Source organism: Prinia subflava, chromosome 5, assembly GCF_021018805.1.
Source record: "Prinia subflava isolate CZ2003 ecotype Zambia chromosome 5, Cam_Psub_1.2, whole genome shotgun sequence".
NCBI lineage: Eukaryota > Metazoa > Chordata > Aves > Passeriformes > Cisticolidae > Prinia > Prinia subflava.
The window spans coordinates 45,828,351-45,841,430 of NC_086251.1; the positions used below are offsets into that span (position 1 = coordinate 45,828,351).

The 13,080-nt window shown below is 40.5% G+C and overlaps 1 protein-coding gene across 1 annotated transcript; it reads left to right on the forward strand.

The window, feature by feature from the left end:
* Window positions 1-337: 337 nt before the first annotated feature.
* GPR65 (G protein-coupled receptor 65) lies at window positions 338-8,319 on the forward strand. The gene is made up of 3 exons (XM_063399119.1): window positions 338-454; window positions 2,145-2,240; window positions 5,176-8,319. The coding sequence occupies exon 3, from the start codon at window positions 5,297-5,299 to the stop codon at window positions 6,332-6,334; it is 1,038 nt and encodes a 345-aa protein (XP_063255189.1). The 5' UTR covers window positions 338-454; window positions 2,145-2,240; window positions 5,176-5,296; the 3' UTR covers window positions 6,335-8,319.
* The last annotated feature ends 4,761 nt before the right edge of the window (window positions 8,320-13,080 follow it).

Consider the following 13,080-nt stretch of genomic DNA (forward strand, 5'->3'; position numbering starts at 1 on the left):
AACATACACATTTTGAACTTATACAAGTAAACAAAATAAAACACAGCATTTTATTTATGTGGATTGGTTTCTCTGCAGAATGTAATGTCTCCTAGATAAGGGGTGTATAATATAATACACTCATATAATTAGAAAATATTTTAAATTAAACTTTTATGAAGTTTATAGAGTCTCTAAAAGTATTCCTGTGTCTACTGAGATTGCTTCCATCCTTGTGCATCATCTTTTTTTTCATGGATAAACTTAGATTAACAAGAATTTGGAACAGAAAAAAAAAAAAGGAAGCAAAACCAAGAGATTTGTGAACTGCTGCCTGTTTATGTGAGAGCAGCTTCCTGTCTCTGCTGTCCCTGTATCTGATCAAGCAGAAGCAGACACGTTTCTTAGAAGCAGGTACGGGTTACAGTGCCAGTGGCGTAACGGGAGCGCTGCACGGGGACACGTGGCTGCCAAGGTAAGGGCTCGGCATTCCAGGAGCCACGGACACAACTCCATTCTGGGACACCTTTCAGCCTAGCTCTCCCTAATGGGATGCTGTCATCATGCATCTGAAATAAGGCACACAAAGGAGCTGCAAAAGATTGCTTTGGGGGAAGGATTATGTCAATCCCTGCACAACCAAAACATGAGACTAAGGCAAAAGACATCAAAAGACTGAATTAGGAAAGGCATGCCTAGGATTAGGAAAGAAAGCTTGATTCACTGTTGTAGTGGCATTGCCATGATCAAAATGCTGTTGGTTACAAAAAGGGGGAAGAATGGAGCAAAACTGTATTTGGGGGTGAATTTTCATCATTCTGAGGTGTCCCATCACTGCAAAAAGTACCTCAGGCCTCACAGAGGGTTCCAGTAACTCTTCTATTAGTGTTCTTCAGTATTTTCAGACACTGTCAGGATACCCAGTGCGATTTATATGAATATGCAGAATGCTTAAAACTTAGCAGAAAAATAAGCTCTGATAAAAGTAGCTTTTTAGAATGCCAAGTATCATGTATGTGAAAATATATTGTACGTCTTTCTGTGTGCATAAAGGAGAACATGATGCATTTCATGATATAGCGAAATAATGCTTGCCTGCATAGCCTACATTCTAAAAAACATAGGTTTTTTCCTATTTGCTCACATTAAGTGAATGTTTATGCTCAATGAAACAGTCGGTACATTATATCTTAAAAAGGCTGAGCTCTTTTAGACCTGTTTGAGTCTCTACAGAATCTCATCAAGACCTGTGCATGAAATTTAAGGTTGCATGAGGAAAAATGCTGTTGATTTTAAACAAAAAAGGCCATGTTTTTGAAAAGCGTATTTCAACTCTCCTAAACTGTAAAGATTTTTAGAATGGGGTTTAAGATCTGCTCATTAGGTGAAAAGAACTAGCTGTGGAGTGTCCCCTGTACCTGAAGAACTCAGCCTAGCAGTAGAACTTATTTTGAGAACACAAAGCAATCTACTTTGTTGGAATTGCTTAAAGAGAAAAAGGAAAACAATCTGTCTTTCCATCTTATGATTGATGTACAGTATCACCAGTACAGCAGCTACTGCATTAGCTCGCACAGCATTGTTCCTTTCTTCCCTCACAGTTTTTTTTTTACAGATAAGAGTATGAAATATCGTTTTGTATTTACACTTATGAAAGTTTAACTTTGTACTTTGCAACTTTCAAAATGTCATAAATGGAGAACCCACATAAAGCTCTCTATGAACCTGAAGATGCTGTAGAAATGTATTGATACAAATACAGTATATAATGACTACTTTACTCTAAAAAATCTTACAATATTCCTTTACAGGCTTGCTTGCATGCAGTACTTGAAGCATAACTTCTCCATTTCTTTAAATTTTATGTCTTACTGACTCTTCAGAATTCTTGTACAGTGGGTATACTGTAGCAAAATGATAGAGGCGGGAACTATGATAATTGAATAATGAGCCTAAAAAGAAAAAGCTACTGTTAAGAATTTTTTTATTATTATTTGAAACATCAGATATAAAAACAAGTCTATAAAATAAGTCACCACTATATGGAATTAGTCACAGTAGGTTTGGACCATGAAAGTCAAACCATTGGACCATATCATTAAAACAAAAATTCCTTGATCGTTAAAAAAATATATAATTGGGGAAAATTATCAAATGTTTTTTAGGATAGCTGTAAGCCAATACCATCCTCCTAGGCAAAACCAGCAGGTGTGCTGAGTAGCAGAGAGAAAACCAGGGAATGCTTCAGATCACGCATTCAGGTAAGAAAAATCATCTTGTGTAACAAAGTCCTAATTATCAGAAAAACAACTTATCAAGAAAGTGTGGTGAGGACTACTTCCCCTGAAATAAGGCCCCAAGCCATTTGAGTGAAATGTGTTGTAATCAGGGCAAAGTGGTTCTTTCTGCTTATATATTTCTGTGCAAGAAACTGCAGCATGCAGTTGTGGTAAGCTTCATTTGCTGGCTCTTTGACACATTTAAGAAAGTATAGGTCACCAACACTTGCCAGAATGACACACTTCTCATTGTTCCCATCATTGAAAGCGTGTCCTCGTGTGAGTACCATCAATGTGTCATCAGAGTTCGGGCATGGATTACCTGGGGAATGCTCCACAGCCACGGCTGTGTTCATAGGAAATAATGAACATACTGGTTAAGAAGAAAAGAAAGCAATGGGGTACAGTGACTTGTGAATATGAAGGACAGAAGAAACCTTCTGAGGTGGCAATTTTCATCTGGTCTCAACTCACTTTTCGAATTTCATTTGTAGTGTCCCAACTTGCCATTAGGCAATTACACCCTCAGATATTAGTTCCTTAAGGCAGAGGGAAGAAAAGTAAAGCAAAGTCTTGCCCCAAAGAACATGTGATTTATTCAGATAAGAGCAATATAAGGACACAAGTTTTTCCCTATGATCAGTAAGATCAACAGAGCAAAACTCTTGAAAACAATGAACTAAAATGAAAAAGCTGAAAAACTCCAGGAGGTATGAGGAAATTAGAATGTTGGTCTAAGAGTAGATACAAAAGAAGCTGTTGTGAGTAATAAGAGAGAAGTTGGGAGCTTAGAAGGATTGGAATCTGTAATACAAGTTGACTAACAAAAGAGAAAGAGTTTATGGGGGAGGAAGAAGGAATTCCAATTTCTCAGTCATGAGACTAGGAAACACTGCCTCATACACTTGCTGCCTTACACACATGCTTCTAAAAGGGCACGTTTCCCCGTGTCCCTCTTAGACCTGAAGAGACCTGTCATAGGAAAAGAGATGCTAAAGTGTGATTAGAAGAGGTAGGTATTTTATCTTTGATTCATCTGGTCTGTCTGCATACTTTTTTTTTTTTTTTTTTTTTTTTTTTTTTTTTTTTTTTTTTTTTTTTTTTTTTGTGAGAAGTGGGTCACAAATCCCTGGGATCCAATTTTTAGGGCTAGATTTTTATTTTTTTAATTTTTATTTTATCTTGATACTTATCTATACTGATAAACTTATAATGCCCTATTCACTATGGTTTTATGAAACCAAGCTGAAATGCAGACATCTTATGTTTGTCTTAAATATAGACACTGCATTTTTTTTTAGTTAGTCGTCATGTTGATACAGATCCTCAATGGACCAAACTGGCAAATCCCTCTCAAGAATTTTCCTTGGCTTTCAAGCTTGTGAATGAATTTAGCTCCAGCTGATAAGTTAGGCAACTTGATCAAATAAGGCAGTGGCAGGTAATGTGAAAATGTGCTTTCTGGGTAGTTTTGTCATTGCTCCTTCTTTTTATGAATAATAATGAAAGGTGCTTTTTTGTGGACAAGTGAGCCATATAATAACCTCTGAGCACAGGCAATAAACCTGTTTGGTTTTTTCTCATAAATCCACAAACACAGCAAACCTATAAGGCTGAATTTTTCTTACTGCATGGGAAAGTTTCTGCACACAAGATGTATTTCATAAGAGTTCTTTCCCATGTGGGAACAGTTGTAGACATGCTATCTTGCAACCTACTCATTCTTCAGCCTCTTCACCTCCTCTGCTGCAGTCCAGGCTCAAAGCACAGATGAGCTATCACAGCAGTCTCTCAAGCAGTTAGTATATTTGGCAGTATAACTGAACTGCAACCAATATTTTCCATTCTTCTATTTCCTGAACGTAACAATTAGTTCTCTAGTGATGGGAACTGCTGAGTGTCAGAGCTGTGATACCATCAGTGAGTACCAGCTGTCTCACAGCCACAGTCGTACACCCTTTCTTACTGAAAGGTCAGCTCTTCTACGTGTTTCTGAGGCTCACACACGCAACTCCTCCAGTCCCATGCTTTAGTCAGGGCTGCCATTTTACTGATATTTTCATGTTGAAGCTGTTAATAACCACAGTCCTGGAAGTGACTAAGTTTAATTGCTAATGGCTTTATAAGCTCATGCATCACAGCTGCAATTTTTAGAGGGAAGAAGTGTAAATGAAACACTGTACTCAGTGTCCACCTCACACGCTCAAAGGGACACCCAGCAGATTGTCATGTGCCTGGCAGGTTTCACAGGAGGGTTTCTGGTACATGCAGTAAGTCTGGCTGGGACAGCACACTTGATGGCAAGTTCATTTGGGATCACATATGAAGGAGGAGAGAGGAAGCAACGACGTGTGAGGATGAAAACAAGACAAGAGTGATTTGCAATAGGGAAATATACCAGACACACATTTTCTTCTTCTGAGCATATCCCAAAATCCAGCAGTACCTGAATCCCTGTATTTCTATCCTTGGCTCTCCATTGCCTTACCAGGGAGGAGGTTATTTGGGATAAGAAGTCTGCCACATTTATATTCCCAAAACAGTGCTTACCAGAATAATAGAAAGTGCACATCTATTATTTTATTTGTGGTCCACTTTCTGATCTCCTTTAACTCTCCCACAAAAGACCCATGACTGCAGGACACCACCCCACTCCTAGAAGTGTCTTAACTACTCATCCTGCTTGTGCTGTAGAAGGATCCATCTAACTGACCTTGACAACCTTAGATTTTGGTTTTCTCTTCCTATGCATTCCTAACTCTAGGAGCATTAACATCTTCTGATCTCCTATAAACATAGTGTCTTTCTTCCAAAAATAAATAAATAAATAAATAAATAAATAAATAAAGACACACACCAAGAATACCATAAAAACAACAGAAATGTTATAGCTGACATTTTTCCTTTCTGGTAACAGAAGGCTGGAATCTTCTCAATCAGATCCTGAAGAACTAACAGATGACAGCCCATCAGACTGCAACAAGGGGTTTTATTGCACGCAGGCTGGAATTATCTCAAGGATACTACTGGGGTGGATAATGAACAACAGCACTGAGTGTCATGATGAACACACCCTGGATAAGTATTTGTTTCCATCTGTGTACAGCATTGTGATGATATTCAGTATTCCCACCAACTGCATATCTCTGTATGCATCTTGCATTCAGGTGAGGAAAAAGAATGAGTTAGCAGTCTATATCTTTAGCCTGTCCCTGGCTGACCTTTTGTACTCTTTGATTCTGCCTCTGTGGATTGATTATGCGTGGCATGGAGATGACTGGAGGCTCTCTGCCTTGCTTTGTCAGATTTTTGCCTTCCTTATGTATATGAATTTCTACACCAGCACTGCGTTCCTTGCTTGCATTTCCCTTGACAGGTACCTGGCATTAGTTCACCCCTTGAAGCTCCAGTACTTGCGCACAAGAAGGTTTTCATTGATTGTCACCATAATTGTTTGGCTTCTGGAAAGCATCTTTAATTCAGTCATATTGGTGCACAAAGAAGTATTCAATGACCCTTGCAATTCCACTAATCATACATTATGCTATGATAACTACCCCCTGGAAAGGTGGCAGGCGAACATAAATTTATTCCGGATATTCTCAGGGTACTTGGTCCCTTTGATAATCATTGTGTTTTGCTACCATAAAATCTACCAAGTAGTGAGGGATAACCAAGCCACAGTAGATGAAGAAAAGAAAAAAGTGAAGAAACTTATTCTGAACATCACAGTTAGTTTCATTGTTTGTTTCACTCCTTATCATGTTGTATTGCTTATCCGCAGCATCAAAGAACCTTTCACGTCTGACCCACATTTTTTGTTGTTGATGTATAAGGTTTACAGAATCACACAGGCCTTAGCAAGTTTGAATTGCATTGCGGATCCCATTCTGTACTGCTTTGTGAGCGAAACTGCACGAGCAGACGTAGTGAATTTGCTCAGGTGTTGCTTGTGCCCACGAAAGCGAGAGGAAGGCCAAGTGAAAGAACATGCTCTGTGCAGTTCTGCTGCAAAGAACACTGCACTGATCACCTACAGAACTTCCTGTGAAACACAGTCTCTCAAAAATTCCTGAAAGAGCACATGCAAAGGAAAACTGGATAACCTAAAAGGAAAAGGAAGAAAAAATCTTCTCCACTCTGTACCTAGCAAATGCCCCAAAGGTCAGAGACACCAGTCTAAGCAAAACCAGGAGCTGGAGCCAATAAGAACTTACTGCAGGGTCAATGAAATCAATGGAATATCAACACATCTTTAAATCATGTATGGTATATAAATCAATGACAACAAACAAATGCACAGTCAAGAAGGATGGCTGTGACACACTGACAGAATTACTGAGCATCCCCCACAGAACTGTCTCCTGTTGCAGCTTACTAAGCTGGAGGAAGGCTGAAGTCCTCTTTGTCCTGATTAGCAAAAGAGCAGACGGGGGGGGAGTGTGGTAAATTTCTCTGTAATTTCATGGTGTTATTTATGCTGCTAAGATGGTTCCTGTGTTTCATTAAAGACTCAAATTCTACTTTAGCATACTTCTGGAATCAGACACTTCTTAAAATGGGCACTTACCTGCTCTTAAGCTTTTGTTTTTCTTGAAAAATATATGTTTTAATGTATAATTGTTTGTCATGCAGTTTCATTACAATACCTGTGTTGGGTTTCAGATAGTTGAAGATTCATTCATTCACATGCCTATAAAGAAGCAAATTCTAGCCACTAGTGTTTTAACTTGGAGGAAACTTTCCCTGATACATGTAGGAGAGGAAGAGAAGGATAGAAAGGTGAGGTTTCACATCTCAGCAATGTAAAGGGCCAGCCTTCAGAGTTTCTTATGATGACTGAAATCTGGAGTGTGGTTCCATTTTCAGACTCAATAGAGTAAGGTTGGCAACCATTTACTTAACTGCACATGGAAGCCTCAGCTACAGGTTCCAAGGCTCTCAGTCTGCCACTTTCAAAAAAATTGAACAAGCCAGGCAGCAATGCTGGCAAACCATCAAAGAACATGAATGTACATGTACCAACAAACAGTAAGAAGGGAAACAAAAGAACCCACATTTTGAAAGAGGTGATATTAGCACAAATCAGAAGTGTGGCTGGTAATTCAGGGACCTGTTCATGTGCAGGCCCCAGAAACAGATACCTGGCTCCCTGGTTCCCTCTCCCATCCAGACACCTGACCCTCTGGAAAGAGTTAAAACATTACATTTTTTCTCCTCTCACAACTTTTTTTACTTTTGCTCAATTCCCAGGAAAAATATTTGGTTATGGTGGGCTGTTTGTTTCCTAGGGAAAGAATTTTCTTTCCATTAAAAAAAAAAAAAAAAAAATCACCCTCTAGCAAATTTGTGTGGTGGAAAGGTTTTGGCCAGCACTTTTCAGCACCTTTTTAGGTCTAACATTATGTATGATGTATGGAGGGTGTGCATAAAGTGGTCACAAGCAATAAGATATTTCTTATGAGAATATTCTTTTGTGTGTAAATTTAAAATTTCTCCATTGCAAAGAGCATTTCCATTGTTTTCATGAGTTGCTGTATTTATCTATATTTCTGTAATTTCATATTCTGAAATGGGACCTTGCCAGGCTGTGCAAGCTGAGCTTGTTCAGCCTGGAGAAGAGAAGACTTTGGAGGACCTAATGGCAGCTTTGCAGTCCTGCAAAGAGGGTATTGAGAAGATGGAGCCAAGCTCTTCACAACAGCTCACAGCAGGAGTGGTGTGTTTTAAGCCTGACTGGAAATGAGGGACCATGCAGGCACTCACTCAACTCTCTTCTGTTCCCCCAACAGACAGCTGGAATGGAAAGGAGAATCAAAGTAAAACTTGGAGGTTGAGATAAGAACGGGTTTATAATCAAAAATAAATTAAAAATGTAGTGATAATGGTCAATTATAATAATAATGACAATAATAAAGGAAAAAACAAGTGACACACAACACAATTGCTCACCACCCACTGACCAATGCCAGACCCCACCTCCTGAACCCAGATCAGCCACCCTTCTGGGTAACTCCCCCCAGGTTATATAGTGGGCATGACATCCTGTTGTGTGGAATATCCCTTTGGCCAGTTCTGGTCACCTGTCCCAGTTTTGCCCCCTCCCAGTTTCTTTTGCAAATCTCCTCACTGGCAGAGCATGAGATAAGAAAAAAGTCCCTTACTTAGGATAAACACTTAACAAAAACCAAAACACATCATTGTGTTATCAACACCATTCTCATTCTAAATTCAAACAGTGTAATAGCTATTGAAAGGAACTTTACCTGAGCTGAAACCAGGACAAGGAGGGACAAGAAATCCTGTGTATAACTTGAAGCAAGAAGGGTCAGAGTTGATACAAGGAAGAGCTTCTGAGCTATGAAGAGCTGACAGGCAGTGGAGCAGGTTGCACCAAGATGTTCTGTGTGCTCCATCCTCAGCGGTTTCCAATGCCCAACTCAACAAAGCTTGGGCAACATCTGACCTTGTAGCTGACCTTCCCATTAGCAGAAGGTTGCACTTGAGACTCCCTGAGGTCCCTTCAAACCACAATTGTCCTGTGATCCTGGGGTAGTTACTATTCTGGCTGTTGCCTTCCTCTCTAGAAAATTACATTCCTTCTCTTTTACTGGATTTTTTTAATGTGGGTTTGTGCTTCTGATTTAGATTTTCTGTAGTTCCTTCATATATATCATGAAGAAAGAATTATGCAAGCAGCAGTGCAAGTTACTTCATCATTATTTTTTTTCCACTGCTGACCTATGCATTTTGCAACAGCATGTGAAATTTCACAGTAGCATTGAAATAAAAGCAGAACCAAACTTCACTGTAACTTCATGGAAAAAAGAACTCAGTGGTTCATTTTTAAATCTTTCACATGCCATAAAGGTTGGAAAGTTAACTCTATTTGGGCTTATATTTTAAAGAATTTAAGACTTGATTTAAAGAATAATGAAAACTGAAGCTAAGCAAAAAAAACCTGAGTTAAATTTAACCTCTGTGTCAGGGGGCAATGAGGGCTGGCAGCTCCTCAAGGGTCAGTGAGCCAGGAGCTGAGGGTGACAGCCAGGCAGGCTGGGCAGCATTGTCACCGACAAGCCACAGTCCATGGCACCCCAGCGAGGCAGAGGAGCAGGTCTGGCCAACTGTTCTCTGATCACCAGACACATCTCTGGTGACAAGGCAGGTCAGAGGTCAAGCTGGGAAGCCAAGTCAGGAAGGCAAGGTTGGGATCAGCAAGGTACAAGGCTGGACATGGTAACTCTGTGTCAGCACTGGCCTGTGCACAGCAGTTAATTCCTAATGTAGTAGAAGAGATCACAGACTCTGTTGGTAAAGTGACCTGAGCCTCTGCAAAAAGCTTAATTTACACAAACTTTCACCCTGAGAATTTATATTCTGTAATATTCCACCAATGCTCGTGAAAGCCATAGCATGGACCAGCTTACGTGGGTATCAGGGGGTGTTTTTCATAACATCATTTCCTATGGTACCTGCCTGCATTGCTGAAGATTCACTTCAAGATAAAGGAAAACCATGACAGTGGCCAGCACATAGGCTTCATGAAAAAGCTCAGATAAATCCAGGGTCCTATCCCTTTATGATAATAAAATGTAGGTACCTAATTCCTTAGGTTGCTCAAAAATGCTCTATGTGTTCAAATCACAACCCTCTGGAGAAACGAGGAGACATCAAGATGGAAAGACTACAGTGAACTTCAATCATTTGTGTATTTCCCTCATTATTCTTACATAGATAAAAATTTAAAGTTCTTTTCATTCTCTCTCCAAATTACTTTGTCCCAGCTGAACCAAATCTGCTGTATGAAAGTAGACATCTATGTTCTTTTTAAAATTGCAGTGTTACAGGAAAGCTACTTTTCACTATGCACAAAGGTATAGGATATGGAAAATGTCATCCAGGTTCCAATCCATGCTATGTATTCTTGTTATTGAATATTCCACTTAGAATTCCTGATGAATCTGCAGGCGAAAACCAAATGCTAATCTACAGGAGCTCTTCCCACAGAAATTACATTCTTTGCAGAAATGAGTTTATGAAATTCACATCTATTTAATAGGAATAAGAAAGGCATGCATTCAATTTCCATTTTCCTCACAGACAATGCCTACAAACATTAGTGTATGGTCTCAGTGAGTCACCATAGTTCCTGTCTCACTTCAAATCAATATAATAAGAATGTGGATAATTAAAAGGGCTGTGATGGTAATTTAATTAATATCCACAGGGTATGAAATTTCAGTGCCAAAGAATATTGCTGTCAGCTTAATAGCAGCAGGGGTGAATTTGTCTATCATTAATTCTCTTAGAATCTGTCTGCCAAATGTCCAGCAAATATATAGCTTAGCTTCATAAGTTAGGATATTTTCAGTGAATTGTGGTGACCTAGCTGGTAGAATTCCAGATATCATGTAATCTGATTTTTTGCAGACTCTTAGAATCATTGAGGTTGGAAAAGAGCATTAAGATCATCTAGTCCAACTGTCTGCATCCCTGCAGGTCATAATTCTGTTCTGATGCAGCCTCACATAAGCTTCACTCTGTTAATGTCAGCTTACAAGGTTGTAGGCTAACAGAGACACCTGCCTAGCCTGTGGCGCTTTTTTTTTTTTTTTTTTTTTTTTTTTTTTTTTTTTTTTGAGTGTCTAACACATCTAACTGCAGAACTACTGAAAAAAATGAAGTATTCCACTTCCTGTTTCCGTTCACAGAGAATGCTGCTACTGAAATCGTTCTGACCCAGGAGCAATCATAGTGACAAGTCTTTAGCAGTGTGACTCTTGATTAAATGCCCGTGGAGAGGGGAGCAGTGGGCCATAGTTTAGCCATGTGCCAATTTCCAAATTGACTACCAGTTTCATCAGTGTCATCATTAAGTCTAGTTCTCTGTTTTCTAAGGTGATAAAGAACCAAACTATTCATTTGGTCCCACCTCCACACAGCAGAGAGAGAGAACGTGGGTGGGAGTGTAAGAGTGCTTGGGACCAGCAGGACCACAGTGGCAAAAAATCAGCTTGCCCAGAAGAAGGCTGCAGGGAAGGAAAGCAAAGCACAGCACTGAGCTCAGCAGTGGCCAGGGGCAGCTGCTGCACCCACAGACCACTGCTGCCTGTTGCCAGGGTGCTCTTCTGCCTCAGACAGCAGCTCTTGGTGCTCCCCAAGCCCTGCGAGGCAGCAGCCTGTCCCTGCCCAAAGCCACCAACTCCTCTGCACCTGCAGGGTCCCCGGTGGAGATGATCCAAGGCAGCATCTGATAAGGGATGCTCTAGCCCTGAGAAGGGGAAAGAAAAAAACACATTGTGCATGTGTTTTTCATGAAGTTTTTTCTTTTATTGCTGCACCACAATGGCTGTGTTACTAACAAAATGCTAGGCTAAGCTGACACAAGGAAGTTGTGGCTGTACAGCTATGAATTAAAAGTAACCAAGCTATTTCACCTTGGGTATAGGGTGAATCTTTTAATACCTTAGAAGGACATAAAGCATGTTCTGGATTGGAACTTCAGAAAAGAGAAACACAAACCAAGACAATAAAAAACAAACAAACAAACAACAACACCAAAAACCAAACAGAAAACATTAAGGAGAAGACTGCATCAGATGATGTGTAAAAAGCCTGATCCAGGTGAATTACAAAGATACTGCACAAGAGAGTGAAAATCTCATCTCTGCCAACCTGGAGGTATTGTCAGCAGTGCATCACTTACAACCTGTACCCAGCCTCTGTACAGCAGAGTGTGTGTCCTATAGCATCTCTCACTGAATATCAGAGTGCACACATCATATCACTAATGTGGCATGAAAGTGCCAAAACAGTGGGAGGTGCGAAAAAAAAATGGGAAAATAGGTCAATCACTTTTTTGTTTTCTTTTCAAAATTACCTTTGAAGATTTGGGTGATTGGAGCACAGACTCACAGCTTCTTTAAATGGAGTGTGAGAGAAATTGAAAAAATAAAAGATGATGTCTCAAGAGCAGAGGTGGCTGTTACTTTGACTTTAGCATTTTGAGAAATATTATTGCTATAGCAACTGCTAAAAGTTCAATACAGGGATAAAAGATTCTTTTCTTCTGTTTAATTTTCCTGGTAAAGTCAAGATCTGTTGCTGGATGGAAAACGGAGCTGATGACAGATTGGGTAAAAGCACTGTACTAGTGCCCAGTCTCATATAACCTTTGTGGGGTGCTGGAGGATGAGGGGCTGGACATGACCCTGCAATGTGCACTCACAGCCTGGAAAGCCAATCCTGTCCTGCATCCAGAGCAGTGTGGGCAGCAGGGCAAGGGAGGGGAATCTGCCCCTCTGCTCTGCCCTGGTGAGGCCTCACCTGCAGGGCTGCATCCAGCTCTGGGATGCCCAGCACAGGAATGACCTGGACCTGTTGGAGTCAGTCCAGAGAAGGGTCTCCAAGATGAAAAGGAGAATGGAGCAGCTCTCCTGTGGAAAAAGGCTGGGAGACTTGGGTTTGTTCAGCCTAGTGAAGAGAAGGCGTCAGAACAACCTAATTGTGGCCTTCCAGTACCTGAAAGGGGCTTATGAGAAAGATGGGGAGGGACTTTCTACAAGGGCATGTAGAGATAGAACAAGGGGGAAAGGCTTCAAACAGAGGGAAAGTAGGTTTAGATTAGATACTGGGAAGAAACTCTTTACTGTGAGGGTGGTGAAACATGGCAACAGGTTGCCCAAAGAAGTGGTGGATGCCCCATCCCTGGAGGTGTCCAAGGCCAGGTTGGATGGGGCTTGGAGCAACCTGGTCTTGTGGAAATTTTCCCTGCCCGTGGCAGGGGGCTTGGAACCAGGTGGTCTTTGAGGTGCCTTCC